At 35.3% G+C, this 19,558-nt stretch overlaps 2 protein-coding genes across 9 annotated transcripts in view; both read right to left on the bottom strand.

Moving 5' to 3' along the window:
• LOC110789885 (DExH-box ATP-dependent RNA helicase DExH14) overlaps positions 1-5,574 on the bottom strand; it is a 51,286-nt gene extending 45,712 nt beyond the window's left edge. For 2 of the 5 annotated variants that reach the window (XR_008921697.1, XM_021994601.2), the window contains exons 1-7: positions 5,261-5,563; positions 5,085-5,146; positions 4,748-4,916; positions 3,291-3,735; positions 3,126-3,191; positions 2,378-2,482; positions 1,996-2,298 (exon numbers count right to left, since the gene is read on the bottom strand). Coding sequence is in view for 3 of the 5 variants with exons in the window: in XM_021994601.2 (XP_021850293.1) it covers positions 1,996-2,298; positions 2,378-2,482; positions 3,126-3,191; positions 3,291-3,735; positions 4,748-4,916; positions 5,085-5,146; positions 5,261-5,367 (1,257 nt within the window). In the remaining 2 variants the exon portion in view is untranslated. Of the gene's footprint in view, positions 1-1,995; positions 2,299-2,377; positions 2,483-3,125; positions 3,192-3,290; positions 3,736-4,747; positions 4,917-5,084; positions 5,147-5,260 lie in introns of those variants that run through there. The other 3 variants (XR_008921698.1, XM_056829270.1, XM_056829271.1) reach the window with 3 other exon arrangements.
• Positions 5,575-6,749: 1,175 nt separating this feature from the next.
• LOC110789887 (thioredoxin domain-containing protein 9 homolog) lies at positions 6,750-14,525 on the bottom strand. Of its 4 annotated transcripts, none has more exons than XR_002533676.2 (5): positions 14,218-14,520; positions 13,850-14,125; positions 11,064-11,222; positions 7,259-7,554; positions 6,750-7,027 (listed from the first exon to the last, which is right to left on the bottom strand). XR_002533676.2 is itself a non-coding variant. In XM_021994605.2 (5 exons), the coding sequence occupies exons 1-5, from the start codon at positions 14,233-14,235 to the stop codon at positions 7,020-7,022; spliced, it is 516 nt and encodes a 171-aa protein (XP_021850297.1). In that variant the 5' UTR covers positions 14,236-14,525; the 3' UTR covers positions 6,750-7,019. The 4 variants fall into 4 exon arrangements, 3 of the variants coding, with proteins under 3 accessions (XP_021850297.1, XP_021850296.1, XP_021850295.1); XM_021994605.2 differs by having other exon boundaries at positions 7,259-7,313; positions 14,218-14,525; XM_021994604.2 differs by lacking the exon at positions 6,750-7,027 and having other exon boundaries at positions 7,071-7,313; positions 14,218-14,525.
• Between the last annotated feature and the right edge of the window lie 5,033 nt (positions 14,526-19,558).

Consider the following 19,558-nt stretch of genomic DNA (forward strand, 5'->3'; position numbering starts at 1 on the left):
CTTATAAGACCTGATCTTCTAGGACTTTATAAGACACCTTACTAAACCTTATTGAATCTTATTATACCTTACTGGACCTTATTAGACTTGATTTAAAGTTTATTAGACTATTTCTAAACTTTTAGCCATTAGAATATTTATAATAGTTGATTGCGAATATTAATAACTACAACGCATATGTTTATTTGGTGTATGTCTCACCAATATGTTAAATACTCGTACATAAAAAGAGCATTCATTGATTTGTGATCGTAATTTTTAAGATGTTAATTAGCCTTTACCATTATAATTATATTGATAATAATAAATTATTAAAATAGTAATTAATATTTACATATCATTGATAATTATTAATCGTAAATTAGTAACCATAAATTATTTTATACTACCCTCCGTTCCTTAAATTTTTAACGCTTTCCGTTTAAGTCTGTTCTTGAAAGTTCTTTACACTTATGCTTTATTCTATTTTTGGAATACAATGTTTACAATTATACTCTCTATTTTGATTTTTTTATTCATCCACTTGCAACATTTATTGGCCCACTTGCATAATTATACCCTCTATTCTGATTTTTTTATTAATCTACTTTCACACTTAAACAAGATGTCACTTTCACCCACTTGCAAATAACTACCCCACTTGCTCACCCTCTCCTTTATCTTAATTCGCGTGAAAACAGTAACTGTAAAGAACATATAGGAATTGAGGTAGTATAACATTATAAATATAATTTATTTCATATAACAACATAAATAATAGTCAAATATATAATAATGGTACTAATCAATATAATATTACATATTTTATTCATTGGAACTTATTAGAACTTATAGGACCTAATTGGAACATATAGGACATTATTGAAACTTTGTATGACCTTATAGGACCTTATTAGAACTTATCTGAAGTTATAAAATTCATAGGACCTGTAACTTATTTAATTAAGATCCTATACGTTGAACAAAACACCCTTAAAGTGCTTACCATTCATCTTAAAGATTCGAATCATACAGTATAAGTATGATTCACTCCCTAATTAATCGAACACTAAGGGTCAGGCCTCATCAACTGATCAACAAAACCTAATAAGAAATTCCCTTTTTTCACTCTCATTTGTCATTTCACTTATCTCTTTAAACCCCTGTGCCCTCCACCCAAGAACTATTTTAATTTAATTGTCCCCACCACCACCGAGCCCCCCTCCCACAAAAAGAAAAGGAAAAAGAGAAGCACGGGGAAAAACATTGACCATAACCCAAAAAACCAAGACGCTAAAAGAGTTTAGTTCATACTCCCTCCGTATTTATTTAAGAGATACACTTGGCCGGGCACAAGTATTAAGAAGAAAAATTGAACGAAATAAAATAATAAAGCAAGTGGGGTTGGGTAGATATTTTAATAAGTAAATAAGTGGGGACCATGTCATTTTGGGGGGTGGGAAGTGGGGTAGGTTTCTGAAATTATTTGTTTAATAGGATGGTGGGTCATAAGGTAAATTAGATGTATTATTTAATTAGATGGTGGGATTACTAAGTTACTAAAAATGGCAAGTGTATCTCTTAAATAAATACGGCCGGAAAAGGCAAGTGTATCCCTTAAATAAATACGGAGGGAGTACCGCATTGGTTGCTTAAAATTATTCCAGAACATCTATACTCCATAGTCCTTAGAAAAAATTAAGGGGGAAATAATAAACGTTTGCTTGTTCCTTTTCCATGTTTGGTGTGCCCTTTATTTAGTCAATATTGCATCACTTGCTTCAATTCAAAGTATCGAAATACTCTGTTATTGTTGATAGTGTGTTCAGATAATAAATACAAAAATCACCAATTATCTTACTATTCTTGTTGGATGTTCTCCCTTCCCCCGAAAAGACAGAAATGAAGAAACCAACAATATTAAACGGGCCTTCAAAAGCACAACTGTCGTACTGGAAATCTGGAATCGCAATTGATCAATGAGAAGAAATGAATGCATGGTGGCAAGATCAATACCAGTCTTTCCCCAGGCTTCATTGCAGCTGTTGGTATTGGAGGAATTATGACTTCTTCATAGCCTTTAAAATGCTTTCTCACCGTTCCTTGAGGAAGTGCAGAAATTCCTAATGACTGAGGCCCGGGCCCACTTCCAATCACATCGTCAAAGAGATTTTTCCTCTCACTTGCTTCCAGTAAGGAAGAAAAATTTGTAGATGAAAAGTCATCTTCAATCCCTTGCACAACTCCACGCTTGTGTCGTTTCTCCTCTTTGCGCCTAAGTTTATCAATTTGTTTCTCAGACTCAGTTTGCACAGTGACCTGAAAATGATACATGTAGAGTACATAATCAATGATGTTTCCTTGGCAACTAACTTACACGGGAACATTGAACAAATACCTGAGTCCCATAACTAGGCATGCGTGGTTGAGCATTTGAAGAAGGTTTATCAGACCGTAACACCAGCAGACCATAACTAATTGCTTCAACAAGCTGTTTTCTGTGCTAAAAGCAACAAACAGGAAAGAAAAGTGTGAATCAACAATATGGAAAACAAAATAATAGGCAAAGGCCTTCTTTGCTGCTGTAAAGTCCTATTCTTCCCAAATAACAATAGATTGAAAAAAGCAGGTCGACTTGAATTTCATTTAGCCAAAATAGCAATTCCACTAGCCAAGTCTTTTGTCAAGAATTAATTTAGCACCATGCCACTGGACCATCTGTATCAATTCGATAATAGAGTTTGGATCACTCGATATCTTGATGTCTATTCATATTTTCAAAAGTTCAGGTCTAATGATTTCCTTTTTACAAAAAAATCACCAGGAACAGCACCTAGCATGGCTAGCAAACAAACATTTACGGACCAACAATCACAATCCCTGGATGTTAAGAACTGCTTATGCTCGTCCTTTAACAGATTTTTAAACTCTTCTGACGTACTCTCTTCTTATTGTTCTTGATACGTATTTTATCCTTTCAGTAAAAAAAAATTAAAAAATGTCCCCCAGAAACTATGTATCTGAGTAGTAGCAGTGAAAACAACTTTGACAATAAAGCAATGAAAGATCCATGTAAAATAAACACGATTGAATTTCTACAAGGAAACAAGTTACAAGTAACAGAAAAAAGAGTTATGAAATCTTACCAAGATAAGCTCCTGAACAGTTTCAAAAGCACTATCCCCGACAAGGTCCAGTAAATCACCAGCAATCTGCAACAAAAAGAAGTTATGGTCTGAACTATTTGCTACTAATTGCAACTTAAAAAGGTGACAAAGAGGAATGACAAAAGAGTTAAACTCTAAATTTACCTCTTCCCCTGGCTTGTCAGATTCAAGAACCCGACAAATCGTCATGGCCAGTTCATCTCGAGAAAGCTGTGAGCCACTTCCTCGCACTATCATATCGCATGACTCTCTTAACCATTTTAAATCATACTTAATCCCAACGTTTGAAAAACGATTACCAGCAGCATCAGCTGCAGGCCAATCACTGTAAACTGAAGTTGAAGGAGTCAAGTCCTCTGGCCCCAAAATTTCCTCATCTTCCAAAGGAATATCCAACAGAAACCGTGAAGGATGTCTAAAATCAAGATCAAATCCAAATTCTACACCATCGTCAACCAAATTTTTATCTAAATTTGACGTGGCTGCATTATTTCTAGGTTGCAGACTACATAATCTCTGAGCCAATTGTACTACTTTCCGTATGCTACCATCAGAAACAGCATGACCCAGTAATTTCTGTAATTCTGACCTGCATCCATGTTAAGACAAAAGTCAGATTCACAAATAGAAACCATATGTTGGATAATATCAAGTTATAAACTTTCTCTTTGGCCATGGGACCTCCAAAAAAATTGTTTGAAAGGATAAAAGAAAACAGAAGCAGAGAATACAGTATTTCCATACACAAACTCCCAAGTCCAATCATGAATACACTCCATCTTCAACAGCTTTTTTTCTCCCCATCCTCACCAGGTGTTCAAATGAACTTGGCACCAATTTGGTGATAAAAGCGTGGAGAAGCACGAAGAGAGATAACAAGTTCTACTGATATTTTAATCATCATTTATATTCTATCTCAAATTCTCAACCCCTTTTCACCAAGGACAAAAAAAAATGTTTTAAACAGTTGGTTCGAAACCCTTTAGGAAAGGAGGAAAATCTACATCACTAACAAAAGAGTATGCATCCAAAATGAGTTCAGAGAAAAAAATCTGAGAGAGCCCCATTCCAGCCTACAATGCCATCAAATTCCCCGTTTATACTTTATAACACGCTCCTTCACTTATTTGTTTTCCTCTTTCCTATTGTTTATGGTTCTCATATAAAAACATCCTCTTTTTTCTCTTACTGGAAGGTCTGGAACGATAAGAGGGCCCAAAACTCGTCACTTTCGATAGATGCTCCTTCATAAACCTAGATTCTAGACAACAATAATACGGAGCAATGCAACTACATTAAATAAAGCTTTGAGTGCTTAATGAACATAATTGCTACAGATGCAATACAGAAAACTTTCACCAATTCAAAAGTTTTTCAGCAAGCCATTCACCAAATACACCAAAAAGTTAGTAAAAAAACAAATTACCAAACAATGCCATGGTCAACTGTTTGCAAGCTTCAAAATACATCATTGATCAACATTTCCACTTACAGAAAGACAACGACTACAATACAATAAAGCTTAAAGCACACAGCAAGTACAATTTTACCACATATGGAAAGAAAGTTCCAAACATAAATACAAAAGTGAGAAGCTATACTTCTTCTCAGCAATCCTTCGGCTATCTTCATCCTCATCTCCTTGCTCACTAAAGAGTCGATAAGCAGTCAATGCCACCTCGCGAAACTCATCAGACACGACTTCTCCATCAATCAAATCAACAACCGCGCCAATAAAATGTTTATACGCTTGTCTCACTTCCGGAGAAGCTAAAAAAAGGCAATTGCACATAGGTCATGTCAAAACTCAACTCCGGAAACAAAATGATCACAAAAATTGAAATGATTTCACTATAAACTAAAGTCATCGTACAATCTACATCAGTTTCAAAGTCCAAAAACTGAAATCCGCATTTAAATTGATAAATTTCTACATACCTTCTTCCCAATCATATACAATTTTCCGGGCTAGCTCCGACTCATCAAGCGAGTTCGCATTACTACAAATACAAACACAAAAAAATCAAAGAATTGTATACATGAACTAGAATAAGAAAATTAATAATTGATTATGCAAATTCTTTGACAAATAAAATAGAACTGTTGAAGGATACCTAGGAGGAGAGAGACTTTGGAGAATTGTTTTGCGGTGAAGATAAGCACGATCGATATCGAAAGGCTCGCGGAGAGAGTTCGTGAGTCGAGGGAGCTGAAGCAGCATGATTTCGGCTTTGATGCAGGTGCGCTATGGAAGAGAAATGCAGCGGATTGCGGTAGCGAGTAGGCGGCAACTGGCGGCAATCGACGAGTGACGTTCAATGTTAGGGAGGAATTTGCAGTTGCTGATTTTTATATGTTCGCCACCTGTAGAATGTAGAAGGACCAGCGGGTGGTGGAGTCCGTTGAGTGTATGAAATGAGCCGATGAGGGTCCGTTTCGGTCGCATGAACCCAATAAGGGTTTAAAATTTTTACCCAATTGTGACCATCGTTTGGCTTTGAAATACTCGTGTTGATCGGGATTGAGTCATAGTCATAGTAGTTGGTAAGACTCGAAAGGTGTATGTGGAAGCTCAACCCACAATCAACCCGTTTCTTTACTGATCATACTAGTTTTTCGACACGTTCGATGAATGGGCTGGTTATATAATTATATGTTAGATTTAACGTGAATGTAAAAAAAAAAAATTAAAATATCCAATTTTTTAAATATGCATTGGTTCGTCCAAAGAAAAAGTAAAAGTAAGCATTGGTAATAGTTAGTCTCCTCTTTTGGAGACGTGTTCATTGATGGTTTTTCGCATTGGAAAATGATAATAGAGTAATGGACTAATGTAACAACTTGTTGAATATGGAGTAATATGTACTCGCATTTAAAAGAGGGGGAAAAAGATTTTAGTGTTTTACTCCCTAACCGTCAATTCGCAGTTGGTGATTTTTATTTGTTCGCCAGTTGTAGAATGTAGAAGGACTAGCGGGTGGTCGGGTGGAGTCTACAGATGGAATGATCTGGTAGATTATCCATTTACCCGATCACCCCCTCTAATTAAACGGAATGGATTAAAAGCTGATGATGAGTGAAAAGCATTTGATGAGTAAAGTGGGTAATGGATTAGGGTGATATTTTTTTTATCCATCACACATTTATCACTCGATATAGTCATCTATTTACTTTATATATATTATTTTTTATATACCCGTCAAAAAAAAAATTATTTTTTATAAATATTTAAACATAAAACGTGTTGATAAAGCCACTATTTATTAAAATTAGTGCTTATTTTATTTTATTTTATTTGGTAATAAAATATACTTCTGTGATAAGAAATAATTATTGTTTCGAAAATAAATTTAGATATATAACCTTTTACTTTTGGGGTTATATATTAGATGGTCAATTTTCAAAAATTAATAATTTTCACCCATATATCACCCAATCCACCCGCAGGTGATAGATGGACGGAATACGGGTGATGAGTAAAGCATGTGACAAATGGACCGAGTTGAGCGAATATAAGCGGGTGATGGATGCGGATGATGCTCCACCCAATCCAAATCCCACCCATTTTCATCCCTACCCAGCTACCTCTTAAGCTCGAGTACCTCAGGTAAACATTGTACTTCTTTATTAATATCAAGACTCTCAACAATTTGAAAAAACAACTTTACATATCCAACTTCTACTTCATCACTTGCAAGTGTGTTCAATAACAGCAAAGAACAAGGAAAGTTTGCCAAAAGTCCTGCCGTAGTGAATGGCCAAGCAGTCTGACGAAATCATTTCTTTGCCGGCCTTGAAGAATTGGGATACTAGGAAGAATTATTGAGGGGTTAATCCTCTTCAGCGCCAAGGTAAACTATGTTTTGGCCACGCTTAGGTACCTTTCAAATTGAGACTCAATCAGCAAATACTAACAAGTGAAAATGTGAAAAAAGATCATTGAACTGACCGAAAATACTTAAATAGCAATACTAATACATAGCTAATAAATATTACACAGCAGTAATATGTGGGCTACTAATTTGGCTAAAAGTAATATCATACAGGCTGAACTCAAATTCGTTCGATTGATCATAGTACAATACAAATGAACTACAACCTAAAAATGGTACCTCTTTCTTTCTCTTTCACCCTCCACATAACTCTGTTTTTGCCCCCTCTCCTTCCCTGCATACAAAAAGATTATAATATCATGAAAGAAAGGCGAAGTGACCTAGGCCTCACAACTCTAATCTGAATCTGACGAATCATGGGTTTCACTTTGTCGGACACTTCTGGTATGTCCCTGACTTCTTGAGGGTTTTACTGATGATTCACCGTCGAAGATGATAGCCTGATGCTTAGCTAATCTCTCCTCTAGTTCTTCTGTGCTAAAATCATCACGGCCACCAAGATCATCAAAACCGACCTAAAATTGACAAAAATTACTATTTTGATAGATTGTTGTGCACAAGGATAGCTGTAATAACCCAATTCTAGACCCTATTAAAATATCACTTAAAATAAAATATTAATTTGAGTATAAAACTCGACAAAGTTTCCTTTGTAAATCGGACAACCCAGATTTGGGATTATTTAAAACCTGAAATAAATTCGACAACACAAATTCTTATTTACAATGGGTGTACAATAAATATCATACATCGGAATAAAAGTTAACTTAAAATGCTTAAAAGTTAAGCATATATAGGTAAAAGTTATCTATTTTTCAGTGATAAATTTTTTCATTTTAGTAAAACTTATTTCTTTAAAATAACTAATAATGTATAAAATTAATCATTTAACCCTTTAAAATATTTATCTATCAAATTTTTTTAACTAATATAAAAGTTAATCAAAACTAGGTTAAAGTTACAAAAAAAACGGTTAAAGTTATCTTGGTGTACAATAAATTTATTGTACACCTTGTGCGCACAAGAGCTTTTGATTCAACAATACCAACACCCATCCAAAATGGGATTTATAAACCTGTATATTTTAAACAAAAGCGGAAGCAATATCAAAGAATCGGAGTATTACCGCCGCATTTAACTAGGGGCAAATGCGAGGCTACAAAATCTCAAGACCAATAAAATATAATCAAGATTACAAACCTCTTTACGTTATCTCAATTAAAACTTACAATTATAAAAAACTTATAAATAAAACCAACTATTAAGAATTTAAGATTGAAAACCCCCTTTATAATACATTCACTTCTATTATCGTCATCCTCACTAATATACATGTGGATGGATAATAGTCATATGCTCATCATAATAAAGTGGGTCGTCGCAGGTTCAATCCCAAATGGGAGAACAACACAAACAACAAACAAGAACTACTCATGTAAGCAAAGTACCAGAAGTCTACTTTAATCGAGCATTGAGAAAACTTAGTACTATATTTAAGGAACAAAAATAATACACAAATAACAAATATACATGAAATTCGAGATATATTGTTCCAAAGGACACTGAATAACAAAAGATGAAATAAACTAAATTAGGTTAGTAGTTTAATTGAGTATTTGACATTGCTAATGGTTTGTTATTGGATCTCTTCTCTTAATCATATAAACACCACCCTTCTACTCCAAAGTTCCGAAATTCTCCATTCCTAAGTAGATCCGGAAATCCCTGAGAATCTACTGAATAATAGATAGACTCGGGAGACCCTGACAGTCTATTCGAGGTAACAAATCTTCGTTGGCCAACTATTTTCAAATAACCTCTAGTGTGCACACCCTCAACTCTAGCTTTTATTATGACCGTGAGTCCCTGAACAGTCACACTAGAGATGAGGAAGGTTTACCATCTTGCCGCATACGGCGTAATTAATTTCAAATTGCCACATACGGCGAGAATCAATCAATAAATTCCACAATCACCTTAAACTCCAAGCTCCAACCTTCAAAAGGTTTCTCTCTCACAGTTTTTATTATAGATTCTTAGTCCAATTTAAAGGCCATTAATCCAACTCAAAACATTCCATCACAAATACTAGTGCCAATCAAATGACTTTTCTAGGTTATAATCATTTCAATCATTGTATCAAAAATATTATTCAATCATAAATTATTCATTTATTCATCGAATAATACTTGTTCATATCATCCAATACAATTCAACTATGAATCTAAATTCAGACAAGAAAATCAATATAACCAATGGGAACCATACTCTCAAACTACAAGTATGCACACACTTATATAGTTCACATATAGACCTTAACACATACATGCATGTGGGCTTAAACGTTGGACATAAAAATTACCTCGATCGCTTATTGTTAAAAATCTTATACTCCAAAAACTATCCTCCGTTAAAATAATTCACCATTTTCCCAAGTTCACCGTTCCATAATTAAACAATATACCAATAATTAGAGATCATCCATATACGAAGTAAGGACTAAAATACTTGAACCTTCATCCATATTCTCATTTAGGAAACTATAATTCCACAATGTTTATTATCCCAATTCCTACTTCATAGTAAAACCTTCGATTCCATTACTCCATGTAAGTACTAAAATTCCACAATTAGTAACCATTTATAATAACCAAGGCTCTGTTCTCTTCATCTTATTTTCACTTATTTCAGGTCTGATAAGATAAGATAAGATCAAATAAGATAAAATAAGGGCCAATAAGATAAGAAAAGTTTAGGGCCAATAAGATAAGATAAAATAAGATAAGTTCAGGGTCAATAAGATAAGATAAGTTCAGGGCCAATAAAATAAGATAAGATAAGATAAGATAAGGTGAGGTAAATATTACATAAGGTAATACTATAAGTTTCAATAAGATAAGATAAGATAAGATAAGGGTCAATAAGATAAGATAAGATAAGATAAGGGTCAATAAATTCAGATAACATAAGGATCAATAAGTTCAGATAAGATAAGATAAAATAAGATAAGTTCAGGGCCAATAAGATAAGATAAGTGAAATTCAGGTGAAGAGAACACTACCCAAGTAAAGATACTCTTTAAATATAAATCCCTTTAGTGAATTAAAATTCTATAAAGTATGAAAATACATTTTTTGTTTGGGACCTTAGGTAAATTAAAAAGCATAATAGTAGGATCTTCTATCACTTTGGGCTTTTATTTAAAATAAAAGAAATGGGCTTAAGCATTTATACCTCATACGTAGTTTTGTAATTGGGTATTTTCTTTTGTTAAGGAAGCACAGCAACAGACATAAGTATGGCAATGGTAGCACAACAAACGTTGCAGCAGTAATTGACAGGGGAGGTCGGACGGTGGCTAGAACCAGTCACCGGGAATTACAGCAACGGCCCAAGGGGCGGCGCCGAGGTGGTCAGAACAGAGGGGAGAGAAATTCAAGTAGTAAACTGGGTTTTGGGTACTTTAGCTTCTCAACTTGTGACTTGATTTGGGGTAACAAGTTCACAACTAATTCATATTTCCGGTGGTGATTGGTATCAATTTCTTTAGACAAGGGTGGCGGTGATTCGTTGGTGTTTGTTGGCGATTTACTGCAAGTCCTCGCCGGTGAGATGGGTGGAGATGACAGAAGAGCAAGGGAAGGAGAGAGAGATAGTTCTAATATTATTATTTTTCTTTTGATATTAATCCCTCTTTGAATAAAATAACGATAGTGGAAAATAGAGAAGAGATTGAGTAATTGACATCTAGCAAGAAGCATTATGCTGGCTTCTCAACCAAAACGACACGAGGTAGCTAGAACAAATCAGTAATACATATAATTTATTTATTTTTTATTAACCTTTTTTTTGTCAAAACATGTAAGTAATAAATACCAAACTAGCTATGATTATCAATGCTCGTTCAATAATTGGAAAATCAAAATGGAAATTAACTTAACAAAATATAATTAACATTTTATTAAGAGTTTATTAAAAGCTGCTCAAAACTGAACTATTACAATAGCAGGTTTAGAAAACATACCAAATAATTTTCAACTTTGGCATTCTTTATAACAGCAAGGGTGGGAAGGACAACAATCTTCAGCTTTTCAGCTAAAAATGGACTTTTCTCGGCCTGAATTTTTACAAACCGTGTCTCAATATGCTGCTTTGCTAAAACGCTTAAGTGCTTGTCCATGACCTGCACAGGACAGACACAATCCGTGATATAATATTGTAATCTCACATTTCAATGCTACTCAAATATTCTAACCAAGATAAGATAACCTTTGCAGTATCTGCTGGCAAGTGGCAATTCATAACATCCTCAAATGAAACACTTCTTCCAAAGGCACTTCATAGCTCATATTATCTTGCTTCTTTAACTCCATTAGTCCTATAAGCATCATAAACATAAATCTCTAGAACCTTTTTCGCCCCAATTCATACAAATTGACTCAGAGGTAGAGATTACAATGTATAACTCATGAAGGCACAATGAACACTAAGCGCATGTACATTGGTGAGAGCTCACCAACTAGCTCTCCACTCTCTCTCTACAAGACATTCTCAAGAACCCTTTCCAAAAAAACACGTAACATAGGTGGATTCTTCAAAAGAGCTCTTCAATCTCTTTTATTGGTGGTCCCATATTATATTTTTTATTTATTCAATCTCATAATTAATTGTCTTTTACAAACAAGTGACTCTCCACTTGTCAACAAAAATCAATTCTTGGAGGTGTCTTGGCCAAGAGTCACCTTGAAGTAGCTCTCCATGAAGAACTACTCAAGAGCCTCTAAATAGCCCCAATGTTTGGCTAAGATACTTCTTGTTGGAGAGCTATTTGGAGAGCCACTCCAAGAGCTCCAATGTACATGCTCTAAGTAATGTTTGAAAGTGTAAAGCCAATTGAATAAGTCAGATTCCCTCAAACGAATAGTAGTCTTCATTGTGATGTATGGGATGTATGTATTGATGTACCCCTTACTCACAAGTACAATAACATGGGGATAAATCAAAAAATAAATAGTTTAGCATTGACTGCTCTGTTTCAGACCATTCAAAATTCACCTAAAAAACACAATATGAGCTTTTCCCATATACCTGTCGGACAGCTTGAGTCACCCTAAAAGCAGCCTTTGGAGGAAACCTGACTCCTTAAAGAGCCTAGATAAATCATAAGCAAGTCTTCCATGCAATTTAGCTTCAAATAAATTTCACCAGCACAACTAACTAAGAGATGACCCAAATTTTTAAGCCATTGACCCAAGGTTTGGGACAACCGCTTTGAGGCTATTCTGGCTTCATTCCCTCCAAAATTCACCATAAAACAAACAAAATACAGGCTATACCATATCTAACCACTACCATTACCTAACCTCGTAGCTACACTACCAACCCTAACAACAGAAACATGCAGAAACTCTCATCAAGTCCTAATTAATCCCCCGACTGTAGAACCGTCAGATATTGCAACTCTTAAAGTCTCAAAGTTCTTTCCACACTCTGCCAACCACTTTAAAACTGTGCTCAGTATTCACATGCCTCTCTCTATATCTTTTGGCAGGGGAAAGTGGAAATGACAAGTCCTGAGGAGATGACTTTCAGAAGTTATTTAAATTAAAAGAAAAACCAAACAGTCCAGCCAGGCATCGACACAAATAAGGCAATAAGGGCAACAACCTTGCCAGAACCAGAGAGACCTTAGGATAGTACTATAGTAGACAACTAGACACAGACTCACAAGTCACAACACAGAGAGATAGAGATAATATCAACCATATCAAAAGAATCTAATTAAATACCTCCAACAATTCAAACTCTAGATTGCCTCTTGACAGTCAAAGAGCCTCACCTTCATTTATACGGAACCCAAAATAGAAATCTTTCTAGAAAATAAGAAAAAGGAAGTAATGACAGCAACATAAGCAAAGAGGTGAATAAACTCCCCGGCCAATATCTGAGGAAAATTTTCCGACAGACTTTCACCTACATGATTCTGAATAAGTACTTGTAAACCAAGATAAAAAGAATCCTCTCATTACCCTTTACGGGATATATAAATTAATAATCCCCACTCAAATGCTCAGTTTTCTTCCCGGCTTAATTCCCAAGCAAGGGAGTAAGTGATCATTTCTCTGCTTCCCTCTGTCTCCAAATAGTGAGTGAATCAATATAACCTTCTTAGTCTAACTTGACCACCTATAAAACTCCAATGTTTTCCCCCACTCTTGAGTATTCAATTAAGACCATATACAAGAAGGACTGATCATAATCTGTTTTCCTTCTATACTCTTCACTTGTTAGGCTAAGCAATATAAAACCAAAAAATGAGCTAATCAAGCACCAACCGGATCTATTTTCTTCTTCCATGACACATCCTAAATCCCAAACAATTGGCGATTTTTTAATTCAATTTGATCAAAAAACGTATCAACTTATTTTTCTTCTACACTCTTTAACTTATTAGGCTTAATGAAGAGAACATAACGAGTTAATCAACATCAACCTTGATCCTATTTCCTCTCCCACAGGGCACGAAGTTTCAAAAAAAACGGCAAATGTTCATTTCAACTTTACCGAAAGGTTGCTAAACTTTCCCCACTATATGATGGACTCATGAACCCCAAAAACATCCAAAGATTCTCATGTAAAAGTGTAAAATGCATCATTCAATATGGAATTCACTTATTTCCTCCTCCCATTTGAGCTAAAAAAGTCCCATAAATATATTGCCCCAAATATATATCGAAATAAAACACAATTCCAGCAACAATAGCAAATTTCCAAAAAATGAAAAATCAAGAGAATTCGAAAGATATTAACCTTACAAGGCCAATTTTCGCGATAGAAATGACAAACGACGCGGTCACTGGCTTTAACAACAGAGAAGAATTCCTTTTCAGAAGGAATCTCGGAATAATCGCCATGGCCGAGGGAGATCCAACGGCTACGCTTCTCCGCCATTTTCTTCATCTGCTTAATCCTCTTCTCTCTCAACACTTCTATATCGTCGCTTTCTAGGCGATCTAGGGCTGCAATTTCATCGTCGATCTTATCCTCCATCGCTTTCGCAACTGTTAAAACTTGATTCTCCAAAATCTGCAGAAATCCGATTCAATTGATTTGTGAGAATGAAATTTCATTGAAATAGATTCATATATTAGAGAGGGGAATGGGTGAATTTGACGAACCTGTTGAACATTTTCCATTTTTGAAATCGATTTGTCGGAACAATTGCGAACACCGCCGGCGATGGTGGAAGTGCGGCTTTGATTTCAGGATTTGAGGGTTGCAATAAAAATTATATTTTTTCGGAACAATTGCGACCACCGCCGTAACGATTTTGTATTTTTTGAAACCGTGTCATATTATCATCATCACTAAGTTATAGAAATCAACTCGCTCTATAAAAGTGGTGAACAATTATACAAAAGCAAATGACAACGAATGGAGTGACCAATAACAAGAGAACTTGCTAATGCTTCGATCGCTCGGGCTGACAACGATTGGGTTGCTAACAAGTAACAACACATCAGAAACGTGCAATCACAAATTCTTATTTACAATGGGTGTACAATAAATATTGTACACCGAAGTAAAAGTTAACTCAAAATGCTTAAAAGTTAAGCTTATATATGTAAAAGTTATCTATTTTTAAGTAATAAATTTTTTCATTTTAGTAAAACTTAATTTTTTAAAATCACTAACAATGTATAAAATTAATCATTTAATCATTTCTATCAACTTTTTTTTTTACTAATATAAAAGTTAATCAAAACTAGGTTAAAGTTACGGAAAAATGGATAAAAGTTATGTTGGTGTACAATAAATTTATTGTACACCTTGTGCGCGCAAGACCTTTTGACGTACAATATGTCTAAACACTTTAAAAGGGAGAGAGAATTGAGAGTTTTTTTCTTTCAGTTTTTAGTATTTTATTGTTTTTTTATTTGTTTAATTCCATGGTTTAGTTTGGTTTCAATTCCCACTTTCAAGTGATATTGCATTTTCACTTTTCCATACATCATTGCTTTTTTGCAAATCTTTTTTTATAATACAAATGAGGGCAAAGACCAAAACAAACCAAAAAAAAAAACTAACTACTCCGTACTAACTGCACGTGGCAAGGCCACACCTACAACATCCTCATGAAGAATACAATCGAATTGAAGTGGCAGGACTTGCAAAATTCATCTTTTATTTAACCTTTTTCATTTTACTTGTGGCTACTTTCTCTCTTCAACATGGGGATCACTAATATGTTTTTCGGTAGCTATCAAAAATGGGGATCCCAGTGAGCCCCTTTTGGTCCACATGGGTCCACCCCTAACCTTCATGCCTAGCTTCATATGGCCAACTCCATAAACTTAACGGAGAAGCAAAGGAAGAAGGAAAGAGGGAGAGAGAGGAAGGAAGCAAAAAGAGGGAGGTCTTCTACAAAAGTTTTACAAAAGGAGGAGAGGGTAACAAATAAAGACAAGCAACAACAAACGAATAAAAGTCCTCTGGAATCATTGTTCCTCATCGGGAACTATATATATAAACAATTGTTGACGTGTTGCATAAAGTATTACCCCGTCTATTTCAAAAGAAGTGTAATAGTTACTTTTTCACGGAGTTTAATGCACATATTTGTGTTAATTTGTTTAATTCAACAAGTGAGTACTTGGTATAATTAATAAAACTAGTGGACTAATGTTTTATTCACTCATAGAAAAATATATAGATAAATAATTATTTTTAAAAAAAAAGTGAGGTAGGGGAAAGAAAGAGGAACAAAAATAGGAGGTGGGGTGAGTGGAAGGAAAGATAAAGAATTAAATAGTAGCTAAAGTCGCTAGAAAAAGGAAAGGAAAGTGTTGCATTTATCCTGAAACGTTCGAAAAGAAAAAGTGTTGCACTTATTCCGTAACAGGTGAAGTATGAAACACACGTGCAAGTAAATTTGATTTCATAAATAAAAATAAATAAAATAGTATTATATATTTTTAATGTCAACCGTGTAATATGTATAGGGTCTTATGTTATGAGGTTTGGGGAAAAGGTAAGTGAACCAAGTGGGTTGATTTCCTAATATGGTGTTCACTTGTTTGTTAGGTTAATTTTTATTACTCTTTATCCTTTCTCACCCCAAAAGTCTTCACATCCATATGATCCATTCCCCCCACCCCAAGTTTTTACTATCACTTACCCTTTATTTTCTCTACTTAATGGCCATATTGGTCAGACATCATTGAGCAACGCCTTCTCCACCACCAACGCTCAACCAAACCTCCCAAACCACTAGAAACACACCCTTCCACCCCCAACCACTCCACCCAACACGCTCAACACCACAAAAACCTACCAATCACCGCAAAATTCTTCCACCACCGACAAAAACATTCCAACCGCCATCAAAAACACCCCACCATCGAAAACAGTCGCTCCATCCCCACTATGTCCCAATAGATGTATAAGGGAATATAATTCAATTGAGTAATATACATACTGGAGTAATACTTACAAGGTGTGTGTAAAGAAAAACTATTTAATCTAATATTACATATTTACTTGCAATACCGAGACATCGTCTAGGTTAATAACTAGTCAAACTATAATTCTAAATTTATAGAAGCTTCTAAATTTATCTTGATCTTCTCTATTATCTAATGGAACGCTCGAGGTCTATGACTTTTTCGTATCCCGACCTCCGAAAAATATGTAGTATGCCTTTACTAAAATGTCAGTTTTGTTTAAAAGAACAAAAAAAATCTATTTTATAGAAAAGGATCATTGGAAAAAATAACTGTATAGTATATTTTCATTTATTTAAGCAATTACATACTTCATATAAAATTTGTTTTATAAATTATAATGTGCATATTCCCTTTGTCACACGTTCTTTGATGTTTGTCCCAACTAATTCTCACGTTTCCTTTTATGACATGGACCCACTAATATTTTATTGTTATTATTATTATTATTATTTTCTGCTAGCAAAAGCTAGGTTACACTCGCTCTCCCATCCAATTAAAACAATTTATCCAATATCTTCTTCCATCACATCCATTTTTCTATTAAAATAAATAGATAAACAAATAACAACTTATTGTATACAAAACCCAAAAAATCTTAATACGGTGATTAGATTGAGAAGAAGGGAGTATAAAATATCACTCATGTATCGTGCATAAATTATATGTACAAGTAGTTTTCTACTCAACTAAGGTCCTCAATTATCACTAGCATAGATTTGGTTCAAGTAGTAATTGGCTTGTTGTGACGGTTGTCTCTTAAGGAAGGTCTCGACTTTAAATTCGAGTTTTACCGTATACATAAACCCTTGTTAGGAGACCCATCCACCATAAATAAGGTGATAGTCTAAGTCAAATTCGGATGTAGTCGAAGTAAAATTCCGATGAACCTCTTGTGCTAAGAAGAAAAGTTCATCAATTATCGCACTATCTGGGCTTTTGTGAAATATGGCAAATGTCCAATGTACCCCACTATCGTGGGCCTTAATAATTCAGGCCAGGGCCAATGCACTATTATGTGTCTATGTACTCCGTAGTAATGTATGTTGCATATTTGCACAATATAAAAATAATGTTGCTATAAGAATGTAGATAGAATAGACTTATCTGGAAGATGCGAACAATCAGATGAACATGTAACGAACAATTACTGCGCCGTGGGATACCACTGTCCTAAAAGACGATTCCGCACTACCTCCTGGTGCAGTAGAACAAAAGCGGTCGCCCTCCAGGATTAACACAGCTCCGAATTTGTGTGCACTCACAAACCCGAATGGAGTCAGAACATATGCCCAAACCGAGAGCAATTTGAGAGAAAGAAATGTGTTTTTGAGAGTTACGATATTGTGTATGATCTCTTTGTATAAATAATGAGAAGGAGATTGATTAAATAATCAATCTCTTGGAATGACAACGACCAAAAACGGGAAGAACCATAATGAAGCTGTAACGGCCGCCATTAAGGCTAATTAAACCAACAGTTACGTAATCAATTACAGATTCCCGTAACAAGGTTTCAACCAAACAACCCGGTAACTAAAAGAATATGTAAGGCCCACAAAACCCACCCCACGCCCGCGCATCGCATTACCAAGAGCCCAAAGGCCCAAGACCCGTGGCCCGAGCCCGAGTCCGAGCCAGCCGGCGAGCGCGTGAGTGCTATATGTCTATCCATACCATTCTCGCACTTTCTCAAGACAAGATTTACACCCTCAACCCAATATATAAACAAAGAGGAAATGAGGAACTCTTTCAATGTGGGACAAAAGCACTATTCCCATTTTTACACTCTTTTCTTTTGTATTTTCTAACAAGAACTTCCAACAATCCCCCACAGGTTCGAAGATGAGAAAAAGAAAGAAAAGAATGAATCGGTTTTGGACAAAACATACCAGTTGAATAGGTGTCAATGTCTTTCACTTGAATTAACACTTAGTGACTTTTGAGCTATGATCTCTTTCCTACCAAGTGACTTTCGTATTGAACTTGATAGGGAGTTAGAAACCCGTCACTCAAAGCACGCAACTGAATATGTATGAAATTCTGACTCCGCGAATAAAGTGACGCCTTATACCGGCCATACGTCCGACCTGGATATGCTCATAGGTGCTCTAGAGAATAGCCCATATCGCAATTCTCATAGAAAGCGGCCACACTTCCACACCTACGTAGGTGAATCCCATCAAGTGTGAGCTACCTTCACACCACCAAAAGTATGGATATGGGTTCATTAAGAGCCGTATGCTCAACCTCTTTCCAATTGTAGCAAGCACGTAATAACATCTAGGGGATGAACAAATATAAAATTTTGTGCTTCCGAATTGTATCATAATGTCGTCCTTTGAACTCTGAGAGTAGGAGTTCATTACTTTACAATTCATCCAATGGGCCTCAAGCCCATCCCTTCCAATGTTTCCAAAACTAGTTTTCATTATAGGCCTTTCGTTTACGGATCCGGTTTATTCATTTCATTTCAGACTTTACACAGTCTAAAGATTTGCTCAATAGACAACATATCTTTGACGGCCTTATGCCTCAAACGAATGTGTCTTTCTTCTATTATAGGCATGGTTCTTTGCAATAACAATTGCAACTGAAGGAGCTGGCTTCCCCCACACTGGAATATCTACAAGCACATTCCTCAACCATTTTGCCTCATAACCTGCCAATTCAATAGCAAGAAATTCATATTCCATATTAGTCAAAACAGTCTGTACAAGATTGCTTGCAAGATTTCCAAGATACAGCTCCACCCCCTAAGATGATGAATGAAAACTATTGGAGTGGACTTTATAATCATCAGATACCAAATAGGCATCACATGATCCCTCCAATAACTCCTGGAGATTTGGAGTAGTGCAAACTCCAATCCATGGTACCTACATGGTACCGAAGCAATCACCTTATAGCATCTCAATAATCATTACCTGGGCTATGATTGTACCTGCTCAAACCACTCACGGAATAATCAATGTCAAGCGTAGGGTAGTTCATACAAAACATAATACTACTAACA

Source organism: Spinacia oleracea, chromosome 5 (genome assembly GCF_020520425.1).
Source record: "Spinacia oleracea cultivar Varoflay chromosome 5, BTI_SOV_V1, whole genome shotgun sequence".
NCBI classification, from domain to species: domain Eukaryota; kingdom Viridiplantae; phylum Streptophyta; class Magnoliopsida; order Caryophyllales; family Amaranthaceae; genus Spinacia; species Spinacia oleracea.

What these genes read in the sequence shown, in the direction of transcription:
- LOC110789887 (XM_021994603.2), bottom strand. An exon ending in GCGAAAATTGGCCTTGTAAG is followed by an intron (nt 11,223 to 13,849) that starts GTTAATATCTTT and finishes TGTCCTGTGCAG; the next exon opens with GTCATGGACAAGCACTTAAG. An exon ending in CCAAAGTTGAAAATTATTTG is followed by an intron (nt 7,555 to 11,063) that starts GTATGTTTTCTA and finishes TGTCAATTTTAG; the next exon opens with GTCGGTTTTGATGATCTTGG.